Here is a 22794-nt window from a genome sequence, read left to right on the forward strand (position 1 = left end):
GTGGGAACGGGACTGGAGGCGGACTTGTTAACATTTCTTTGCGAGGACGAGGCCGAAGTGCAGTCGCAGAGATCTCTCGGTGTCGTCGGTGTGGCGGCGGCGCAGTCACGGGAGTTGCGGCAGAGCGCCGCTGCGCCCTCATCCTGGGACACCTGTCGTTGTGAGGGCCTGCCAGTCTGGTCACTGAAATGCCTTGGAATAAAAGTTTGAACCGCACAGCCCTCTTGCCGGTGCGAGTTTTTCTTGTTAGGGCTTAGGGTTGTTTTTCTGGGGTTTTTTTTTGGGGGCGGGGGGGGGGCGGGGGGGCTTATTTTGGTTTTGTTTTGTTTTTCTCATCGATTGCAAAATCCCTATTTAAATGGCAGGGCCCTCTGCAGACATGCTTGCGCCCGGACTACAGCTCCCGTGAGGCAGCGCGCCCGGCTCGCCTCGTCTTTGGGCTCCGGGGCGGGCGGGAGGTCTCGCGAGGGTAGCGGCGTGGTGTGGGCGGGCCCGCGCGCGGGAGTTTTTGGCGGGCTCGAGAAGATGGCGCGGCTGTGAGGGGCTGGAGGGGTGCGCCGTCTGACCGCCCGGTGCCGACGGCTGCCATGGCCGACAAGTGGGAGAGCGATCACCTCTGGCTCTGTTTGCTGGCCTTGGGCTTCCGCCCGAAACGCCACTGTGGCGTAAAACTAGGGAGGTGAGTGCTAGGGAAATCTGGGAGAGGGTGGAGGCGGGGGATTCGAACCGGGTCTTCCCCGGGAGCGCGAGGCGGGAGCGTCTTGCCATGGCCGCTGAGGGGCCTGGTGCCCCTGGCGACATACAGAGCCCGGGAAATGCCCACATTGCCGCTGCAGTCCACATTGTTATCTCAGACTTCCTGAAGAAATGAAAGCCAGGACTAGTGAGAAGTCTTGCTCCCCCGCACAGCCCTGTGGGGAAGGCGAGGTGAGGGGCTTCCTAGCGCGTGTTTTGAGAACTTGCATTGGAAGAGAAATTGCCGGAATTGTTTCGTAGCGTCATAGGTTGTTAGGGGCCTGGAATGGACCTTAGAACATGATACATATTCTGCTGCCGCTCTCCCGCCGTGGGCCGGGACGTATTCCACTAGACCTGGTTGCTCAAGGCCTTACCCATCCTGGCCTTAAACGCTCTCAGGGTCGGGGCATCCGCAACCTCCCGGGGCAACCGGTTCCAGTGCCTCATTATTGTCACAGTAAAGATTTTCCCCCAAATATCTAACCTAAATTTTTCGTCTTTCAACTTGTACCCATTACTCCTTGTTCTGTCTCTACAATTCCTAAGAGTCCCTCTCCAGCTTCCCTGCAGGCCCCCTTCAGATACTGTAAGGTTGCTATTAGGTCTCCATGTAACCTTCTCCAGGCTGAACACCCCCAGCTCTCAGTCTTTGTAGGGAGGTGCTCCAGTCTGCTTTTAAATTTCGTGCCCCTTCTCTGGACTTGCTCTGATAGTGCCATGTTCTTGTTGTATCGGGAGCACCAGAACTGAATGCAGCACTCCAGTTGGGGGTCTCACAGGAGCAGAACACATGGGCAGAATCACCACCTTCGATCTGCTGGCCACACTGTTTTTGTTGCGGCCCTGGATTTCACCCGTGTTAAATAGGATGAAAAGTGTATACTTCTACATAAATAAAGTGAAAATGCACTGCTGTCACCGTAACTGCTTCTGATGTGGCTGTTTATTTATTAGGGATATGTTTGCTAAACCAAACAGCAGAGCATTTTATGTCGTTGCCCTCTTCTTGTTTACTAAGCTGGATAAGCGCCGCGCAAGACAAACTTTCAAGTAAGTGTTTGGTTTCTGAGGTTACTGCTATGCCTTTAATTACGAATATGTGTTATACATATTTTGCTTACATGTATATTTTATGCATATTATACATATAGTTACTGGAGAGGAAGGAAGTGGTTTTTTGGGAAATGCTTTGGAAGAAGAGCATACAGTCAGAGAATTTGTTTCCTTTTGATCACAACTCATTCATTCAATTTTGATCAGTCTGAAACCTTGACTTAATTAGTTGTTTCTGTTGCTGTTACTTAGAAACTTTGATATAAATTTTAAGAGCTGATAAATAATCTACCTGTCCTATTCTTTTTGACTGAGCAGAAAATAACACTTGCCATTTGTGGGTTGTTGCCAGGACATTCAACATGGCAAGAACCCAGTGTTCTTTATGTTTTTCTTTGTATAGCAGAGCTGTTTCAGCTTATGCATTTGAAGATATGTTGGGAGGAAGACCAGTGATATGAAAATGAGGTTTCTGGCCTCTTTCTTGGTCTAGGGTATATGCCCCTCATTTTCTGGCTCAGCATCAATAAGAAATCTGTGTCTTACTCTTGTTTTTACAGTGGTTAATTAGGTATTTGAATGTATTTTGACATGGCTTTTCCTTTTTCTTTTCATTCTTCCTCATCCCTTTTAAATGAAAAGGCCATCTGAGTTCAGAAAACAAGGAAGTCCTAAATTTAGGAAGAACTGCTGTCTGTGGCTAAGAGAAATTTCAGTGAGTACTGTAAAAGGTGGAAGTTGATGCTGTGCTGGTTTCTGTGACCTTACTCTTTTTTTGAGGGAACTGTTTTGTATCAGTTTTATGTATGGATTTTCTTAATCAAAGATTTCAGTTTTGCCTTGTATATTCTTTCATATAGTTTATCCTGGACTTCCTTGAAGAAAAGATGTTAGCTTTGGGGAATTTAGAGGACAGAGATCTCAGTTGGGTCCTAAAACTACTGTTTCTTGCTTTTGGATAACAGTATTTGATTAAATGGAAGTGTAGAGAATGTCTTAGACCTCTAAGGTCAGAGGGCTGGTAGGTGAGAATAACATCCTTCAGCTTGAGGGCTGTTTAACTTGCCTGGGAAAGTGTTTATTATTGTGAAAGCTGATTCACATGCATGAAAAAATTAATAGTATTTTCTCGTATATTGGGAAAGGAGCTAAAATGTAAACTTTTTAAAGACAAAGCAAAACTTATTTCTTCAAGTCTTGTTGCTTTCTTATTCTGCCTTTGTTTTAATGATTGTTCTAAAAATCTTGTATTTATGTTCTTCAGCACTTCTGTATTTTAGTAATAATGGATAAGGTGAAAACCAATGATGCAGTATCTTTAAATATGATTAAAGTACACTGATTCAGGACTTCAGTACAAAATGAAGGAAAACTTGAATATGTTTTCAAAGATAGAGGTTACCAGTTAGGCATGAGGAGGGTACCTATTTTTAACATTTATCCAGCACTAATTTCAGTCTTTGCTTTGATACTGGCTTGTGTATAGAACTAGATGGGTGTTGGGAAAAATGCAAAAAGCTTTATTCTCTTCTGCTGATTACAGTAGGTGTCAGCTGTGGTGGAAGTCATTCAGCTTTGCATCAGGCTTGCTAGTGGGTAATCTGCACTGTTTTGGTATGCAGACAAGTCTTTGACAGCTGTTGTTTATGCTTTACTTCTTAGATTTGTTTTGATTTAAAATGATTATACTTTTCTAGAAGCAAAAGGAAATAGGTATTCCACGAATTACGCCTTCCATGCTCCTTTGTCCTGGTGGTGCTAAATTTGTTCACGTGATCTACCTTTTTGCAAGATACATAATGATTGAGAACATGAAAAAGCTCTCTGTAGGTAAGCTATATGGGACAATAAAAATGCTTAATTTGCTATTTTTGTAAGTCTATCAAGTCTTCAATATATGTCAGGAGCTTTAAGTAGTTCTTAGTTGACTGCTCAGGTCAGAGTCTTTCACGCTGTGCATTTGCGCAGAGCTACTGCTGATAGAGCAATGCAGATGGGTTCGCTCTCTATTACTTTATGAATCTTGTTACAAGGTTCACCTGTGCAATGCTCTGCACCATTACCCACACAAGCAATGGTTTGGTCCAGAAGTATTGGATGGCTACGCTGTTTTCTTTCTCAGAACTTGAGGAATTCTGAAGGATCAGATCTGTCTGTTTCAGTCATCTTGTATTATTGTAACCTAAAGAGTATAGAAAGGGGGTGAGAGTATATAATATAATATATAATGAAGATGTATACATCAGAAAAAAGGCCAAAGAGGCAGTACACTGCATGCTACATTTCAGTCCAGGTTAAAATGAGCATCTTGATTTGTGATTGTTGCAGTTTGATCTAGGTAGATTAGAAAGTTGTCAATTTGTTAAAAGCAAATAATGTAATCCAAGCGTTGACTTCTGTTTAGGCACTGGTATACCTTTTGCTCAAGCTGTAAGATGGAGACCTCGTAATATGTACATAGCAGAAGCAAGACACAGAGTCGCATACAATAAACTGCTGCAAAATCTTCGAAGGGAAGACTTTGTTATTAAAGAATACAGGGAAAAAGCACAGTAAGTAATGCATGTAAAGAAAATGAGTCTTTCCATAAAAGCTGACTTACATGTATGTGTTTTTAAAAGGATTTGAAAAGTCTATATAGGCTTTACATTACAGAACTCATTCTGTTGAACTGCTCCCTTATTTTCCCCCTTTAACTTTTCATCAACAGTTCTACTGCTTGTAGATCTTTCTTGAAGCATCATAGCTTAAAGAAGTGAATCATTTAGGAGATGCTATATGGTACATGGGCGTTAAAATGGTCAGGGAATTCTACATGTGTAGCAGTATCATTTCTTTTGAAGGGTTATATCCTAAAATATAACATTCTCAGAATGAAACACTGGGTTTTGTTTAGTGACTGTGAGACACATTTAATTTGCTTAAACCTTAATTATTTCACCAAAAGTGTGCTATTCTTAACTCTTGTTTACAGCAAACACTCCCAGGTTGAGAAATGTCGAGAGCTGGAACTTTCTCTGCAAGCATAGAGTAATATACCAATGGAATTTACAGAATTTGTGTGGGATAATTTACAGTATTGGAGCACTGTCATGGACAGTTATGAGTTTAGTAAATGGCAGAAAAGGGTGAGGGGTTGCACTGTAGGTAAAAGAGCAGTGTCAGTGCGTGTAGTGTAGCTCCATACAAGAGGACTGGTCATGTTTCATGACTTTGGATGAGGGTTTAGCATCCAGGGAGATCTCATGGTGTGTTTCTGCTGGCCTTGATTCTTATCAAGGACTTCAGTTTACCCTGGTATTTCCTGGCAAAGTAGTTCATTGGTGCATTAGAGATGGCAGGAAGCAGGAGTACCTAGAGAATGACTTCATAGTGCAATCACTGAGAGTGTTGAGTCATAGCGGTACTGTCTTGAATTCACTGCTTGTAAATGAGAGAAACTTCTTTGGAGATGCTGGAGGGCTCTTATGGTCTCTGCAGCCAAGACTTACAACCTTCATTCCAAAGGAATGTGTGGAAGACAAGAGGAAAACTGATGACACTGGCCTTTTAATTTGTGTATTTCCACTGACCTAGGCAACTGTAGGAGATGTCTTGTGGAAAGCAGGAAAGTTCATGAGTGATAGGATACTTTCAGAGATCCTTGCTGGAGCTCATGTGTGATCCATCTCATAAAGTGAAAAAAGAAACAGGTGCAACAAGGAAGCTGCCTAATTAGGACAGTGTAGCAACATGGAATAAAGAAAAGGGAACTGACTCCAAGACACAAATACAGAAATATTTCTCAGGTGTGCAGTGATGTAGCTAGGAAGGCCAAAGTTCAGCTAAAGCTCGAAGAGCCTGCTAAGATCTTAAAAAAAACCCACTGCAATATGTTATTAGGAAGTGGAAGAACTTGGGGGATTTAGATCTGATTCTGAACAAAATTGTATGTTGCAGGTCTCACAGGTTGGAATACCCAATATGTACCTTGCTTCAGGCTACATGGGTAAGATCAGTAGCCCAGTCTCTGTGCCAAATGGTGAAAGAAGCAGCAGAAGAGGGTAAAGGAAAGGTTTCATTGCTTTCATCCAAGGGTACAGGGATATTTACCTGTCATTTCAGAACAGATTAATATATTAAGAAAGACAGAACGCTAGTTAAAGGGGTGAACCCGAAGTGTCATAGTGCCTCAAAGTTGTAGCTAGTCTGTGAGTGGAGTTTGTATGAGTCTGGTGCTGTCTTCTTAAGGAATATGGATGACAGGCATGAATACAAACCCACCAAATTTGCAGATGTTGCCAAACTGTGAGGAAGGAGGAAACACTGCAATGGGGAAGCATTTCACAGAGAGACCTTGCTGGGTCTGGAGACTTGAACAACAAAAATTTTGTGGGGTTTAACAAAGACCAGTGTGAGGTCCTGCACCCTAGAGAGAAAACAGACCCCAACAGCAGCAAAGGTTTGTGGGTGATTAACTGGGGAGTAGCTCTGTTAAGAAGACTTAGAAGTGAATGTAGTGTTAGGCCACAAGCTGAGCATGAGTCAACAGAGTGTCCTGGTAATCAGGATCAGCAGCCTACCATATTGTGTTGGAATGAGCCCTGGTCATTACCATTTTTCAGATTCTTCCTATTCTTCTGGGGCTGGGGAGGTGGGAAATGAGTGAGGAGCTGTTTAGTACTTAGTTGCTGGCTGGGGCTGGCAATTCTAGTGCCACATGTGGAATACTGTGTTTAGTTTTGGTCAGCCCACTTGAAGGTAGAGAGTGAAAGATGGGAGAGATACTAGCAGAGGGCTGCAATGGATTGCAGGGTTGCAGAGTGTGAAATATATGACTGAAAACTAGAAATTTGGTTTGTTTAGCCTGAAAAAGGCAATTCTAGGGGTTTAATCAGAGTTTCAGTATTTAAGAAGTAGTTGTAGAGAACATGGAGGCACTCTTCACAAGGATGTATCCTGACAGGACAGGATGTTTAGGGGGAAACTGCCTCTGGATTTAAAACGATCTCTTATAAGAACAATTAAACTGAAAAAGGTTGCCCTCAGAAGTGAAATTTCAGTTCCAGGACATATTCAAGACTTAGTTTGACAAGACTGAGCGGCATAATTAAAGGCTCTGCTTTCAATGGAAGGCTCAACAATTCAATTTCCAGAGGTCAAAGTCTCCTAAACTTCTCTGATTTCTGTAATTCTGTGTCTCCTGTGACCTTGTTTGGGAAATACTGCCACTGTTTACTGTTTGAGTGATACCCTTCAAAAATGTATTTCTTTAGAGTTCTTTTTTTCATTCTTGACAATGTGTCAGAACTCTGAAGATCCTTTGGAATGCAGCATGATTGAGGCACCCAGTGTTTCTGAAAATCAGACATTTCTCATGCTTAAAATGTCAATAAAAACACTTTGACAAAAGATCTTCTGTGGTCCAGCTGCTTCTACTCCAGTATTCTGGTCTTTTGAAAATGAGGGATTTGAGTACTGTAGAATTGCTGAATACATTTGTGGTTCATGTTGACAATAGATGCTTATAGTAACTTAATGCTGCTGGGTATAAGAAACAGCAGCCTTACTATGTAGATCTGGAAAGAATGGACATGATTAGTGACTGTAAGCAATTCTGAGAAGCCTATACTAGCTGTTGAATTTTTTTCCTAGGGTTTTAATTAGAGAAATAAAACAGACAGCGTCTGAATATGAAGTTGTGCAGAAGCAGTTTTTCAGGTAAGTGTTTCTCCTTGTAACCAAGTTAGGATGCATGAAATAGATTAGATACTTTGTTTTATGAAATATGAACTGTAATTCCACTGTATTCCACTTGAATTTCTGTTTTGTATGTGCATATAGGATGAAACAAAATAACCAAAACAAAAATGACACAACTGACAAAATTCAGAAGGTGAGCATTTTGTTCCTGCTGTGGCAGTGTGTTGAATTCTAACATTTCTGCAACACCTACTGTCAGATACAGTATTACTTGCACTTGTTTTCCTGTGGTTATGCTAGCCCTTTCATCTTCCTTCATGATGTTTCGATACTATATCTATATCATTATAGATACTATAGCAAACATTTTAAAACAATGTTTTTGTCCTTTCCTATTAAGGTCCGCAGTATGTGGACACTTATAGTGGAAATACTTACATCTCTGAAAAAGGAAAAGGAAGTGGTGGATTCTGTACTTCAAGACTGTGCCAACCCATGTGTTCTGGATGGAACTGATGTAGCTGTGAGGGTTCCAGGGTTGCTGACTTACAGAGTTGAAAGTAACATATATGGAGTAAGTGGTTTTTATCCTCCTTGCTGAATTGCTAAACTGCTTTTATTTAGTCTCCAGGGATGCAATTAAATACCTTAAAAAAATTAAACAAGTACTTAATGAATTATTAGAGATGATTGCAGAAGGATGCATGAAATATGTATAATTCATATGCAGAGATTTATTATTATTATAATGCTGTTTTGTATTTGTTTTGTTTAACCCATTAGCTTTTTCAGTTCAATAAATACATTGGTAAGTCTGCCTAATTAGTACTTGACTTTTTTTTGTCGAGACAGTAAAATTATTTTGGCTGGTTTAACTGATGCTTCAACTAATTTGCTTTTGTTTCCATTCTGTAGAGTATGGTGTTCAGTTATGGCATTGGTGTTGTTTGTGCCATATCTTTTGGGGCAGTGGTCAAACAGAATACCTCATTGGTTGAAGTTTTCTTGGCTTGTATTGCTTTAACCTAGATTGTATTTTTTGAAAAATGAAATGATCAGGACCTGAACCTAAGTATGACACGTACAGTGTCCTGGTTCTGACTACAGAAGACATAACTTTCTGGTTATGTTCTGGTGTTGGTACTGTTCACTAAGGTTTTTTTTTATTGCTTGCTCTACTTCAAGTTTTGTACAGGAAATTTATATGAAGATGGAAAACTGAATTTCCTAACAGTTTTTCAGTTGTTAAATGAAGCCCTGATGACATTGAGAGATGAACCTTGTCCATGTGAATTAAAAGAATTTCACAGAATTGAGGACATGGTTACATCTTACAAGAAGGCACTACAGGAGTTGAGAACAAAAAGGTAATTGTTGGGAAATTTTCTCTAATTGCTTGATCTTAAATGGTAGGATCGTGTCTATTGGTGTCTTTTCCAGAAAAATGTTACAGCAAAAACATGTTGGTTTGGTCTTTTTCTTGTGTCTCTTGGAAAGTGAGTGTTTGTTTTTATTTATATGACTTTTTATTGAGATTCTTTAGTTAACTTCAGCTTTTTGCCTTTGTTTCATTAATATTTTAGTCTTTGTTCCTAGGGACCTAATTTGCTTGCTGATCTGATTGTTGCCTTGTTTTGTCTTGTTGCATTAATAAGTTCTGAGATTTTTAAAACTTTCATCTGTAACTGGCTTAGGGAGATTTAAAGTGTTTATTGTGCATATTTTTTAGTACAGTTTTTTAAATTCTGCTGTAAGAGACATGAAGACTACCTAACAGCAGCGTTTTTGGTTGTGAGATGTTGTTCTTAGTGAATGCATAAATGCATGAATAAATCAATATATATCAAAGGTTTGTCAGGATAAAGGAGAAAATGTAATCCTTTTCCTCTTTATGTAGAATTGTTATCTTTACCAACATCCATCTTCATTTTTCATTTATATATTACAGTCAAAGAAGAAGGCAACAGCATTGTGAGCCAAAGCAAGGGTCTATTTCTAGAAAACAGGAGATCTGGGAATCGAAGTGGAAAGCAATCCTTGGCCAGTGTCCTTTTAATTTAATCTTTAAAGATGATCTTGTAAGTAGTGTTCATTTTATCTGATTCTGGGAAAACAGAAAAGGGTGAAGGTGAGAGAGGATGTAGGTCTAAACTGTTGTGTTCTGTTGCAACACTTCTGCTTTCTATGTAATGTTAGGGGACTTACATTGTTCAGTATACCTGATTCTGCTTTAAGAAGTAGTGATTCGTAAAGAGTGTACATTTGACTTTATGATACCTAATGTATTCACTGGGGATGTTGAGATGGTATATCAGCATAAGAGTGAGTAGATTGGTTTTTGGTTTTTTCTGTCAGTCCTCCTGTGGAAGCTGAGTATTTGTACGGTCAGTCTGAATATTTGCTGATATCTGTTTTCCCTTTTTAAAGCAATGCACTTGATGAATGAACAATTATTTTCATGTTGATGATCACATTGACTGAAGTTATACCCTTGTGTAGCTACCCAGTAAGGAGAAAAGAAACTTGATGTTAAGTCTGACAGCTGGTTTGCAGAAAAGCTGTTTTAAGTACCTGTCTGCTAATTACTGTTGATAAACGGACTTTTTCTGCCTGCTTGTGTAACTTTTTCTTTTCCATTTGAAAGCAGCTAGCTTCATTCCAGTCTCTTAGTTCTTCAGACGAAGATGAAGACAGTGTCCTTTTTCAGTCATTTTCAGGTGAGTGAACAGTAGAAGCTTCTTTTCCTTCTCCCCCACCACCACAATTGTTAAAAATTACGTGGAGTCAAAAAGGCTCCTTTCTTGCATTGCAGATAGTCTTTGATAGTCCATGGTAATTGATTGTGAATGACTCTTTGCCAAAATTGCCTTGCAGTTTTCAACTTCTTAGTATCTTGAAGATTCTCTGAAGCTTGGCAAAAACCCAGTACTGAGCTATTTGGTATTTTGTTGTTCTTGCACAAAGGATGTTGAGGCAGATGTCCATATACAAAGGTTTATTCCTGGATTCTAGAGAAGACATTCAGTCTAACAGTCTAAAGGTTATTTGTGTTGGAGGAGTAATAAAGAGAAAAAGAAGTTAAAACTTTTTCCATTGATCATCTAGGAAAAGAAATTGAAGGTGCCCTCCCAGCTTTCCCTGGTGCATTCTGAAATACTTTTTACCTTGGCAACTGTGCCATTTGATCAGGACCTCAGTTGACCTGTGTTGGTTCCATTCAGTCATTAGATTAACAGTGTTGATCACAGCTGACTTTGATCAGGCATGGTTGTTGCTAATTGGCTGATGATCTGATGATATTTTACTGTGTGACCTCATGTTACTTATTGACCAAGTCCTGATGGTCACTAGTACAGAGTTACAAGTTAAAAGCTACAAAGCAAGGGGGAAGATGGCTTGAATCATGTCATTTGCAGTCCCTTTTAGGAAAAATGGCATAGCAGAGGTATATTGGAATTTAAGATTCAAAACAATGGCAGGAAGATCCTTTTGGTTACAAAGGTAAAAGTACAGCTCTAGTTGTCTGAGCGTATGTGTGTATAAGGCTAGAAGCTGCAGAGGAAAGGCTGCAGAATTGGATTTGGGACATAATCTGCTTTAAATTAGAAGATTGAAGTACTGTACTGTGATGCTGTGAGCTGGTAGAATCAGAAAGCTTGAGACAAATTGATGTCTTTGATATTTTTTCTACTCTGTGGTTGAGTTGCATTATCAGAGCATACAGCCACTAAGAAAACTTTACTTCTGCCTGTTAATAGGGTTGGCTCCAAAAGCAAAATACTGACCTCACCTAACTGCTGGAAGTGAACTTAGATTTTTGATGTGTTGTTGAGTGTGACAGGACATGCCATTTGTCCTTGCAGAAGCTGAAATGTAAGATTAGTAGAGAACTAAGGAGGTTAAACTTTGGCTGTGTATTCAAGATGTGCCAAAGTTAGTACACTGTTCTAGACAGTCCATAACTGAGGTATGTGTTCCTTAAATCATGTTCCAAACTTTCTTATGCAAAGCTTTGTCGTGCTTGGACTGAGGTATCAAGATGGATGAGTATATACACAGAGATATTTATTGGTTAGTGTAGTTTGGGTAAAGGTGGGTGGAATTGTGCTTTGTAGAATTGACGTGCCACACAACTGAGGTGTATGTGGAGAGGAGGGGATAATGATTATGTGGCTGGGGTTGTATTGTTGAGGAAGGTGGAAAGTCTGACTGATTTATGCTTCTTGAACGTGTGTTCAGGAATAACAGAAAGAAGTGCTGGCTGCTAGTGGCATCTGTGGCTACAGGTACTGCCTGAGCAAAAGGATCAATTAATTTATTTTTCTTGAAATATTCATAAAATCCATCCAGTGAGTAGTCTACTGAAGTAGTGTGAGTGACCTATGTCACACGGGAAGCCTAAGTGAAGAAAATGGAAGCAATACTAAAAATTTTGAGTTGCTTTTCTAGATAATAATGACTCTCATTATGAAGAATGCCTTTGGAAGAATGATGGAGCTTTGGAAACCATGACAGATACAGCATTAGTACCCTCAAGATGGTATGCTTAATGAGAATTTTTTTAAAAAAAAGCAGTAGAAAAATTATATTACTTACTGGACTTGAATATTTTGCATCTCTTCAGTCTAAGTGGAATATTTCAGTAGCCCACTCATTACATCACTACTACTTGATTTAGCAAGATAGTCCTAAAGTAATTTTTGCTTTCTTCAGCTGATGACAGATTGATCAACTGGTTGCTGCTGAATAGGAGGATTAGCAGTCAAATTGCAGGGTTTTTTTCTTGCTTTTTACTATATTTTAAGATTCAAGAGACAGATGGAGAGAACAGAAACTTCTGTTTCTCAAACCAAACCTTTTCTACAAGACTTTTCATTACTCTTGAGAGTTAAGTCACATTAGTCTGTAGCTACGCTTCCTATAGTACCAGTAAAGGGTTAAACACAGAACAGTGGTATCCTAGAAAATTTTTTCTCTTTTTTTCCCCTAAGCCATTTGCTTAGTCCAGGAATATTTAATGACCTTTTGAATAATGCTGTTTTTTCATAATATGACTCCTACAGATGCTTGAACATTGCCTACTAAGAGACCAAGGGAGTTAGCAAGGGAATGCTATCCATTCTTACATAACAGTAGATGTAGTTGCATGTAAGTCTCAGAGGCTATCAAAGTAATTAATAATTAACTCCTGGTGTTCTTTCAGTGACTTCATGCAGCATGAAGGTTTTTCCGCTTCTGAGGCTACAGACAGGTAACATCAAAAACATTTTAAGGTGTGGTTTTCCTGGCAAGTGAGGACTATGCAGTTTTGAAAGATACGCAATTGGCATGAAATTTACCAGAAGGGAAAAGGGTGAAGATTTTGGTAGCCAAGTGATTGTTAAATATCAACAAGTTTCTCTATAGGAACAGACCTATAGAAGCCAGACAAATGGTTCAAAGACTACATACGTTGTAGAATGTTCTCAAGTCTGCAGAAGACTTTCCAGATATCTTTTATAGCAGAAATCAGAAGACTTGTTTACAAGTGTATTGAAAAATCTCTTCTTTTTCCGTGTGCTAATCAATAGCAGAGTTTATTAATTTTCTGGTTTTGGGAGGCTGATACACAACTAGGGCTAAAGCTGCTCTATTTGTCACACTGTTCTCCCTATAGTAAAATTGCTTTCTGATGACCGGGACGAATTGAGGGAAATCGTAACGGACAGATACGGAGCACACAATATATAACAGCCTTCTAAGATTTGCATTCCAGTTGTTTAATTTGTCTCTAAAATTGTTGGTGTTTTTTTGTCTAGTCACTTCCTCTCTCCCTCCTTGACGAGATTGTTGGTTCCGTCGTTGTCAGAAGCATCTAACAACGGGGACCTGTCAATTGAAAATGTAACCACCTATCTTTGAAATAAGTTAAACTTAGGACATGTCCTTTTTATATTGGTTGAAACTTAGACTTTGTGGAAAAGGGTTTTGGGGGTGGTTTTCTGGGGGCTTTGGTTTCTTCTGTGGGGTTTTGGGAGTGCTCTTTTGTTGTTCTTTGAGCAATATTTTTGCGCATTTGAGTTAGTCTGGCAAAATTGTAAAAGCTAACTCTCAGTGACTTTGTTAAGCTTTAGGAAAGAACGAAGCAGCCATTGTATCTGGCTTCATGTATAACATACAATGTATGACTGATTCCCTGTTTGCTGAAACAGTCTTTTTGATGTGAGCAGTGATCAGACTTTGTTTCTTTAAGTTGTAAATGAAATTTAAGGGTTAAAATGTGGTATAAAAGCAACTAGGATGTACGGTTGTCCATTGCACAACTGTACTATGTTTAAGATAGTTGCAAATGAGTCATCTGTGTTGTATATAATACCTATCTCTACTTAGGTTCTAGTTTGAATACAGTTGTAAAAGTATTTTGTATTTAATTAGAATTCAAGACTGAAATATTTTTGTTCATGAAACACTGGGGCCATTGCAGTTCAGAATTTTTACAGCAGTTCATGCTAATATCCTTGCTTGAATTTAAAACTACTAATGATTCCTGTGTATTCTTGTAGAATTTGCATACTTGTGTGGGAGATAAAAAACTTGTGCCTCCAAAAATCTTCAGAAATGGACAGAAAGAATTTCCCACTTCAGCAATGGAGGAGAATGCAGATGAAAATATTACCCAGCCAAAATCTCCTGTGAGAAAAGACAGCCTTGAAAAAGCCAGAGATGAATTGGCAGAAGAGGTTAGGATAAACTTTTTTTTTTTGGTTGGTTTCAAGTAAATGATCACTAAGTTAGAGAACAAATCACTAATTATAGCAAAAGATTTCTCTTGTAATCCACATATATCGAAAGTTACCTTTTCTGCTAGAGAGTTATCAGTCATGGAATTTTGGAGTGGACTGATAAAGTACATACTAAAAGATGGAGTTTGTGCAGGTATTGTACTTAAAAATCATGCTGAAGTGAATAGCATGTTCAGTAGAATCATGGTGTGATTACCTTTCAGTCTGTGAAGTACACTGCATATATTCAGAAATATATTCAAAAATAACTGTTCAATTATTAAGTTATACAGGTTAAGTATTTAATAGGGACATGGTAATTTTAAGCAGGAATGTAAGGGGGTTTTTTAGGTATTTTATTTAATATTGACTGAGGAATTCTTTCACAAGAGTTACGGTAAAATGTGCCACATCTTATTTTAGAAAGTAAATTGCATTTTTCACTGAAATGATACTTATTTTTCATCTGCTGAGATTTTTTGTTTATCTGAATGTATCTCTAGTGTTCATGCTTATGCTGTTATTGGCTGATGTCTTAAATATATTCTATCTGAGCACTCTTCCATATTTGAAAGGTGGATTCATAGATGATGAGTGAATTGAGAATTGAGTCTGATTTCAGTCCTTTTTCTTCATTTTGTGTTTCTAGGGTACTGTGGTCATTGTGAACCTAAGTAGTAAATAACAGAAAAGTTAGTATATACCAAATGCTGCAGATAATTTGGAGCACAAGATTTATTTTGAACCATAACTGACAGAAACAAAGAGGTTATAATTTTGCTTTCTCAGAATTTGCTGTTTTCTAACTTCCTACAGATTGTAAAGGCAGTGATGTCTGAGTCAACAGACAGTGCTGAAGAAGAAGGAGTGGCATTGGATGAGGTCTTTAGCTCACTGTCTTTTAACACATTCTTAATGAGGAAACAAATAACCCAAACCCCAGAAAATCTGCGTGAGTTTGAAACTGTTTTTATAATGCTCCTTGATAAAAAATTTGGTTAGTTCATTAACATGTAACACAAGAAGAAAACTATAATTATTTCAGTGATATTGTATGTTTTTCTAATGGCTCGCTCTAACACAACACAGTAGATGTAATATGATGTGAATACTGTGAATTTGACTCAAGAGATTATTTTTCTTACATAGAATCCCCTTTGTGTTGAGGAAACATAATATAAAGCAGCTATACATATTCCTTCTTGGATTACACATGTCACTGAGGGGACAGCATAAGAACAGACTGATTGAAAATACTAAAATTTTACCTTGGTTTGTTCCATTTAGTTACTGAAATTAGAAGTTCATGGAGAAGAGCTATTCAGACTGAGGGCTCGTTAGACCTAGAGCTGTCCTCAGCTGAAGTGGTGACAGAAGAATCTTCAATGAATGCTACATCCAGCATGCAGGAGGAGGTGGGCTCTAGTTTTGTGTGCTCTGAACCTGCATCTCCTGTATCTGACTTAGGTCCTTCTGTGTCAGAAAAGACGTCTCAATTAAGTTCTACAGAATCTAGTTTTCAGGAGCAGGTAAGTCATACATTTGAATCTTCAGATTCAAAAACATCTGGAATTCAAGAAAGTGAGAGAACTGAATCAGAGGAACTAGACTGCTCTGCTTTGAGTGGAAGTTCTGTAGAAGATCTAAGCCAGACTTCTCAAAATGCAGAGAAGAGCATGAATATTCCAGGTGCTTGTTTGAAAAGTGATAGTAGAACAAATACAGGACCTTCAGACCACTGCTCCAGTTTTCTAATGGGTGGGACGCTACGCTGGAATATATCTGCATTAAATGCTGTTGTTGATGAAACTACTGACATGGGAATATTGGGTGAGACACTTCCAGAAATTGATAGTATATATCTCAGCATGTCTCCAAGCTCAGAGTCTGTTTTTAATACAATGGACAGTGAAAATTCAATGGATGGCTCGATAAATAAGGAGGATATTAAAATATTGGACCTAGATATACAGTCCCCGCCCAACTCACATGAAGTGCTAAGAAAGACTGCATCTAAAAGTGAAGAGGAGCTGCATCAAAAACATAATGGAGACAAATGTCAGAGTAATAAAGCTAGATTAGGTACAATATCAGAAGAAGGGGATGATGATGGTCCTTCCATGGATGAAGGGTTTACCACGATGCCATTGCCAAACTCTCCTAATGAAAGCAAATACTCCCTGTCATCTTTGCTGGTATCTGGTCAACAGGATGGTACATGAGGGCCCACTAACTTACTACATAAATTGAAGGGTAAGTGTCTGTGTTCTTTATGCATCAAGACTTTTGTACATTCATTCACTATCATGAATAACCTCTGTGCAGTTGAACTGTGCTGTGGAACTGGAGGGAAACAAATTTGTATGCTTATTCCTCATAGAGGATGAGACGTTAGAAATAAAGGAAACATGCTTGCTTTAGTTCTAGAGTTCTATCAGTATCTTTCAAATATGAGAAAATATGTTCATCTCGCTTTCTGCCGTAATCTGAAGCTGTTTAAAAAAAGAAAAAGCCTTAAGGTGCACTAACTACAATCTACAGTTAGATTTTGAGTAATCTGAAGTTAGATTTTGAGAATTCACAAAGATAGTTTGAAGTTCTGTGTCTACTGTGAACAAATTTGGCTATTTAGAAATGAATCATAGGTCATTGAAACTTCTGTGAGTTTATTAAGGTGTTGGTAGAACTATCCTGCATTCCAGTCCACCTATCCCCTTACCCCATTTCTAACTGAAGTGTCAACTGTTCAGCCAGTATTGCAGTGTTTAGTTACACATGAAGTTAAATTATTGAAATACATGGATTAAAATGAACTAGTAATGGATGAACTAAATTTTTCTGTGTAAACAGAAACATATCTGCAGGGGTATGATGAAGCAGGCCACTGCCTGCTTGGAATTGAGTCTGGCAAGTGATGTCAGTGATGAGTACATCAGCAGGAAAAGGAAGATAAGGGAAAGTGGGGGGCCATTGTTGAAGCAGATGGGTGTCCTCGTGATGGAAGACACAGTGAAGGTGGAATTAGTGGTTGCTTTCTTTGCCTTAGTCTTTACTGCTGAGGCTGTCCTTCAGGAATCACAGACCTCAGAGGTAAGAGAGGAAGTCTAGAGAAAGTAAAACTTGCCCCTGGTCACAGAGGGCTCAATTAAAGGTCAGCTATACAGACTTAATGCCCATAAATCCATAGGCTCCAGTGGGATGGTCCCATGGGTGCTGAAGGAGCTGGCAGATACTGTTGCTAAGCTATTCTCCATTATTCTTGAGAAATGGAGGAGGTGCCTGATGACTGGAGGAAAGCCAATGTAACATCCATCTTCCAAAAGGGAAGCAAGGAAGAACCAGGAAACTACTGGCCGGTCAGCCTCACCATCATCCCTATAATGGTGGTGGAACAGATCACTTTGAAGATCATCACCAAGCATGTAGAAGAAATGCAGATCATGAGGAATAGTCAGGATGGATTCACCAAGTAGTCAGGATGCCCATTTGGAGTAGACAGGTGGAAATCATACTTCACCAATAGCTTTCTGATATGACATTGCAGGATGGCTTGGCTAGGGGAGAGCAGTGGATAATGTCTGCTGTTAAAGAAACTTCCCAGTTTGGCCATTCATGAGACTCTCTGGTAGTGACATTCCCAGCGTCAGAGACTTTCACTGTTGGGCGTGAAGTCCCATCACAGTGGGTGACTCCAGTAAGCTGGCAGGTGCCCTGCTTGACTTCTTACATGCCCACACTCACGTGCAGGCAGACCAGAGGTTCCTTAGAGGTTCAACCTATAGTGTGTTCACCAGGTTTCCCATAGTGGTGTCTCAGATGTCTCAGTCCATAAAGCCATTTATTCATGGTGTAGTAACATAGAAGCAGCTTGAGCTGGTGCCTCTGAGCAGGAGCCCCAGCAAAGGAACCCTAGATCTTTTACCTCCTCTGTCTTGCTCTTCCTCCTGAGTCTTCAGGTCTTCAGCTTCTGTCCCTATTCTGTGTCCATCCACCTAGGATGGTGTCACCAGTCTTCATCTCCTTTGTTATCCAAAAGGTAGACAGTTCTCAGCTCCTGACGTGTCTGTCAGTGTCCATGCACCTGGCTGCTGTCATCCATGTTCATGGCCCTTGTTATCTTGAAGTTGGGCAGTTCACAGCCTTTTGCCTCGGGCTCCCACCCAGAGCTCACATTGCATCAGTCATCAGCTTGGGTGTACATCTACATGGATCAGGTGGTGTCTGCACTACCTTAATTTCAGCAAGGGTTTTGATGTCTCCTATAACATCCTCACAGGTAAGCTCAGGAGATGTGGGTTGGAGGAATGAACAGTGAGATGGATCAGGAAGTGGCTTAATGGCAGAGCTTCAGAGGGTCATGATCAGTGCAGCAGAGTCCAGCAGGAGGCCTGCAGTCAGTGGTATTCCCAAGGGATCAGTACTGGGACCAGTCTTACTCATCAGTGGTCTGGAGGAAGGGAGGGATCAAGTGCACCCTTGGCAGGTTTGCTGGTGACACTAAACTGGGGGCAGTGGCTGATCCATTCTGCTGCCATTCCCTGGGACCTTGATCTGCTGGAGGGTTGGGCAGAGAGAAACCTAATGAGGCTCAACAAGGGCAAGTGTCAGGTCCTGCTCCTGGGGAGGAACAGCCCCAAGTGCCAGCACAGGCTGGGGCTGACCTCCTGCAGAGCAGCTCTGGGGAGAAGGACCTGGGACTCCTGGTGGATCACAAGTTGTCCATGAGCCATCAGTGCCCCTGTGGCCAGGAGGGCCAGTGGTATCCTGGGCTGCAGAGTGTGGCCAGCAGGTCAAGGGAGGTGACTCTCCCCATCTACTCAGCCCCAGTGAGGCCACACCTGGAGTGCTGTGTCCAGTTCTGGGCTCCTCAGCACAAGAGAGACAAGGAGCTGCTGGAGAGGGTCCAGTGGAGAGCCACAAGGATGGTCAGGGGTCTGGAGCTTCTCTCTTGTGAGGAGAGACTGCAGGAGCTGGGCCTGTTTGGTCTGGGGAAGAGTGAGAGGGGATCTCATCAATGCATAGAAACATCCCAAAGGTGGGTTTCAGGAGGATGGTGCCAGACTCTTTTCAGTGGTGCCCAAAACCAGAATGTGGAGTAGCAGCCCTAAACTAAAACACAAGACATTTCACCTCAACAAGAGGCAGAATTTCTTTACAGTAAGAGTGGCAGAGCACTTGGACAGGCTGCCTGGGGAGGTTGTGGAGTCTCCTTCTCTGGAGACAACTCAAACCCCACCTGGACACATTTCTGTGTCACCTGCTTTAGGTGACCCTGCCTTGCTGACATCCATCCTTGGATTGGATGATCACCAGAGATCCTTTCCAGTGCTAACTATGCTGTGATTCTGTGATTCAGTGAAGTACTTGGAATCTAATATAAACTAGTCTCAAGGAGTAGTGAAATTTTTCTTTGTGCACACTTTTTGCAATATAGGTTTCATTTAGAACTGCTGCTGTGTTGATAGCCACTGATAGGAGCACTTGTCAGAATTACAGTACCATTTCATATATGCTTTATTAATACATGTGAAACAACTTCAGTATTCCTGTCTTACAGAGTGCAGACTAGTATGTTTTCTCTTACAGATAAGAACAGTTGAAGCCAGGCACAAAGGAACCTTCATCAGGATGGAATTTGTAAAGCAGCAGCCTAACCACAGCAGTGCATTTATGATTCACTTGAGTGTGCAGCATCTTCTCCAAGCATTGTCTGGATCGGGAAGTTGCACTCATTTTGGTGGACACTTCATTCCAGTCTCCTTGTTTAGGAGTGTCATTTGCTTGCTCTGGCAGTGCCAATTTCATATAATCCACTGTGGCTTTCTGTGTACAGCCCATCATTTATATACAGAACTATATATTTTTTAAGTGTATTATAAACAGCAGATATTGAATAAATGGCATAACCCTAGAAAATGAAAAAAATGAAATGTCAAAAGAGAAATAGTGAAATCTGTTAATTTGTTCCTAATCCACGTCTCATACCGCATCGCAACCCTCTATCCAACAGATTGAAATTTTACGTGGTGCTCTACATTCCATTGCCTTAATCTCTCTTACTGAGACTTCTCGTCTATATTGCCATCAATTCTACTTTTTGATAGAGGCTGTTCCCTTTTTGTAAACTTCACTGGAGTGCATATTTCTTTAGCTGTATTACTGAATAAATGCTTTACACTGAAGTTACAAAAATTTACTGCTTGTGGTAGTGTTAATGCTACTTGATTTAAAGAACTGACATGCACTTACTATGTTGTGATGTAAAAGATAATAGAGCCTGTAGTTAAGTAAGAATCTACAACTTGAGATTCCAAGAGGAAACTTCTTGTAAAAGTACTGACTCCTAACCTAATGTGCTTAGAGGCATTGCTAAATAAAGTTGCTTTCTGTTCTGGATTGTCTTCCTCCTTTCTTCTGAAACAGTTGCCTTGGGTTTCAAGAAGCTCCACCTATATTTGACATCTTCCTTATAAAGCAGAATTTGACAGGCTCTGTGAAAAGGCATGTAGCTGGTTGAGGAAGTTGTAATGTGTATCATGTGGCTGTGTATGTTAGCAGGTTAAGAGGGAATAGCCAGTTTACATGTTGTTCAGACAGTGTATCAGCTGTTCTCCAGGTCTTACAAGTGGCAGGTGGGCATCAGAATCCCATGGAACAGGGGACAGGGCAAAGGAAATGGCCCCAAGTTCTACCAGAGGAAGTTTACATATGTGGAAAAATTTCTTCCTGGAAAGGGTTATAAAGTACTGATAAAGGCTGGCCTGGCAATTGGTGAGGTCACCATCCCTGGAAGTTGAAAAAAAGTGTGGATATGGCACTTCTCATGCTTTAATGGTGTGTTAGGTCATTTGTGGGACTTGATAGAAACGGTCTTTTCAAACCTAAGTTTAGGGTTCTATTAGCACCTTGGCTACTGGCTGCCTGGAACAGGCCCAGCAGTGTTCTGTCCAGGCCTTGACAGCTTGGCACTGGTGACTTCACAAAGCATTGCCCAGGTAGCTAGATGGGCTGTGGGCTAACTGCATGTAAGGATGTGGATAATAAGATTGTGGCCTATCTTAAGAAAAATTAAACTGCATTTTGTGTTACTGCATTGTCAGTTTGGGATTAAAAACAGCATCTAAAAATTTTGGGTTTCCTGTGAATACCAGGCCTCACATTTTGAGTTATGTATAGAAGCAGAATCTTTCCTTCTTGCAGTTAAATGTAACACTATGATTTTTGTATTGTAAGTGGTAGCTCTCCTGTCCACTGTTCTGTGTTGGATACTAGGTCATTTTTGGTTTGGTTTATATTGGAAGTCCATCATAATTAATTTGAAATTCTAGGTAAAATTTCATTTAGAGCATTAATTTACTGATAAATAAGGAGGAGTTTACAACAGCAGGGTATTATGAGAAGCCAGAAGATTAACGCTATGACTTCTTTTAACCTTGGTATTTGCTGAAAATGAATACAGTATTCCTAATGTACAGTTTTAAATATCTTAAGATACCTATCTGAAGTTCTTGCCCATTAAGCCTTGGGATTTTCAGTTTCTCATTAACTTCCTAATCAAAAGATTCCTTTGTTCAGCTTCTTAAAAAAGTGTGTAATTTGGGCTTCTGAAGTTAAGTGCACTGTATTATCATTAGCTGAAATACAGTGCAATGTACAGTACTACGCTTTCCTCTCCAGAGGAGAGTATGCCGTAATTTTGTGCAGCTCAGAAGAGCAGCCAGTATTTCACACTTTAGATTCACCTATTATTACAAGGTAAGCTCCAAAAGGATAGCTTTATGAACTTCTGTATTCCTTGGTATCTTTTTTTTTTTTTTCCACTTTGGAAGATTATACTTAAGGTTTTTTTGACAGAGCTTATATGCTTTGTCACAAAGGTTTGATGAAATGTCTGGAATATTTTTCCTCCAAGTACTATAATATTTACTGTATCATGAGCAATGTGATACACAGAGTATATCAAGTCTCAAGAAGAGTCAACTGAGAAGGGACCTCATCAGTGTCTTTGTCTTGAGAGAGGATGCCAGTGGATGGATCCAAGCTCAGTGGTGATGAGCAGCAGCACAAGAGTCAGTGGGCAGAAACTGACGTATAGTTAGTTCTACCTGAACATGAGGAAGAACTTCCTTACTGTGCAGTGACAGAGCGTTGGAAAAGATTGCCCAGAGAGGGTGTGGAAGTCTCCCTCACTGGAAATATTCAAGACCCATCTAGATGTGATCTCCTGCCACATGCTCTGCAGTGACTCTGCTTCAGCAGGGAGGTTGAACCAGATGACCTACTGTGGTCACTTCCAGCCTGACCCATTCTGTGATTTTATCAAGTACTACAGTGTCTAGTAGTAGCGTGTCCAATACTCAATTTGTAGCTGTGAAAAAATATAAATTGCTCTTAAGTTATATACAGGATAACACATAACTTTGTAGTCTGCGCTTTGTATGTACTGTCTGTACTGGGCATATATCAGTCTATTTTTATTCAAAAGTAAAGCTGAAAGAACATTTGAATGTCACTAATTCACTGAGCATTGAAAAACGCAAGTACAGTCCTGTCTGTGAAT

At 40.2% G+C, this 22794-nt stretch overlaps 1 protein-coding gene and 1 non-coding gene across 5 annotated transcripts; both read left to right on the forward strand.

Annotated features, from left to right (window-relative positions):
• Positions 1-379: 379 nt before the first annotated feature.
• On the forward strand, positions 380-20630 carry HAUS6 (HAUS augmin like complex subunit 6). 4 transcript variants are annotated; one of them, XM_023943621.2, is made up of 18 exons: positions 380-679; positions 1693-1788; positions 2434-2506; positions 3489-3621; positions 4196-4343; positions 7426-7491; positions 7615-7666; positions 7874-8047; positions 8659-8840; positions 9422-9551; positions 10118-10190; positions 11923-12013; positions 12677-12724; positions 13272-13356; positions 14016-14192; positions 15051-15186; positions 15522-16487; positions 19821-20630. In XM_023943621.2, the coding sequence occupies exons 1-17, from the start codon at positions 588-590 to the stop codon at positions 16454-16456; spliced, it is 2691 nt and encodes an 896-aa protein (XP_023799389.2). In that variant the 5' UTR covers positions 380-587; the 3' UTR covers positions 16457-16487; positions 19821-20630. The 4 variants fall into 4 exon arrangements, with proteins under 4 accessions (XP_023799389.2, XP_023799393.2, XP_023799390.2 ...); XM_023943625.2 differs by having other exon boundaries at positions 15522-15649; XM_023943622.2 differs by having other exon boundaries at positions 10121-10190.
• On the forward strand, positions 13068-13198 carry LOC111942358 (small Cajal body-specific RNA 8). Its single transcript, XR_002869749.2, has one exon.
• Positions 20631-22794: the final 2164 nt, after the last annotated feature.

The sequence above is a fragment of the Cyanistes caeruleus genome, chromosome Z (genome assembly GCF_971803275.1).
Source record: "Cyanistes caeruleus chromosome Z, bCyaCae1.hap1.1, whole genome shotgun sequence".
NCBI lineage: Eukaryota > Metazoa > Chordata > Aves > Passeriformes > Paridae > Cyanistes > Cyanistes caeruleus.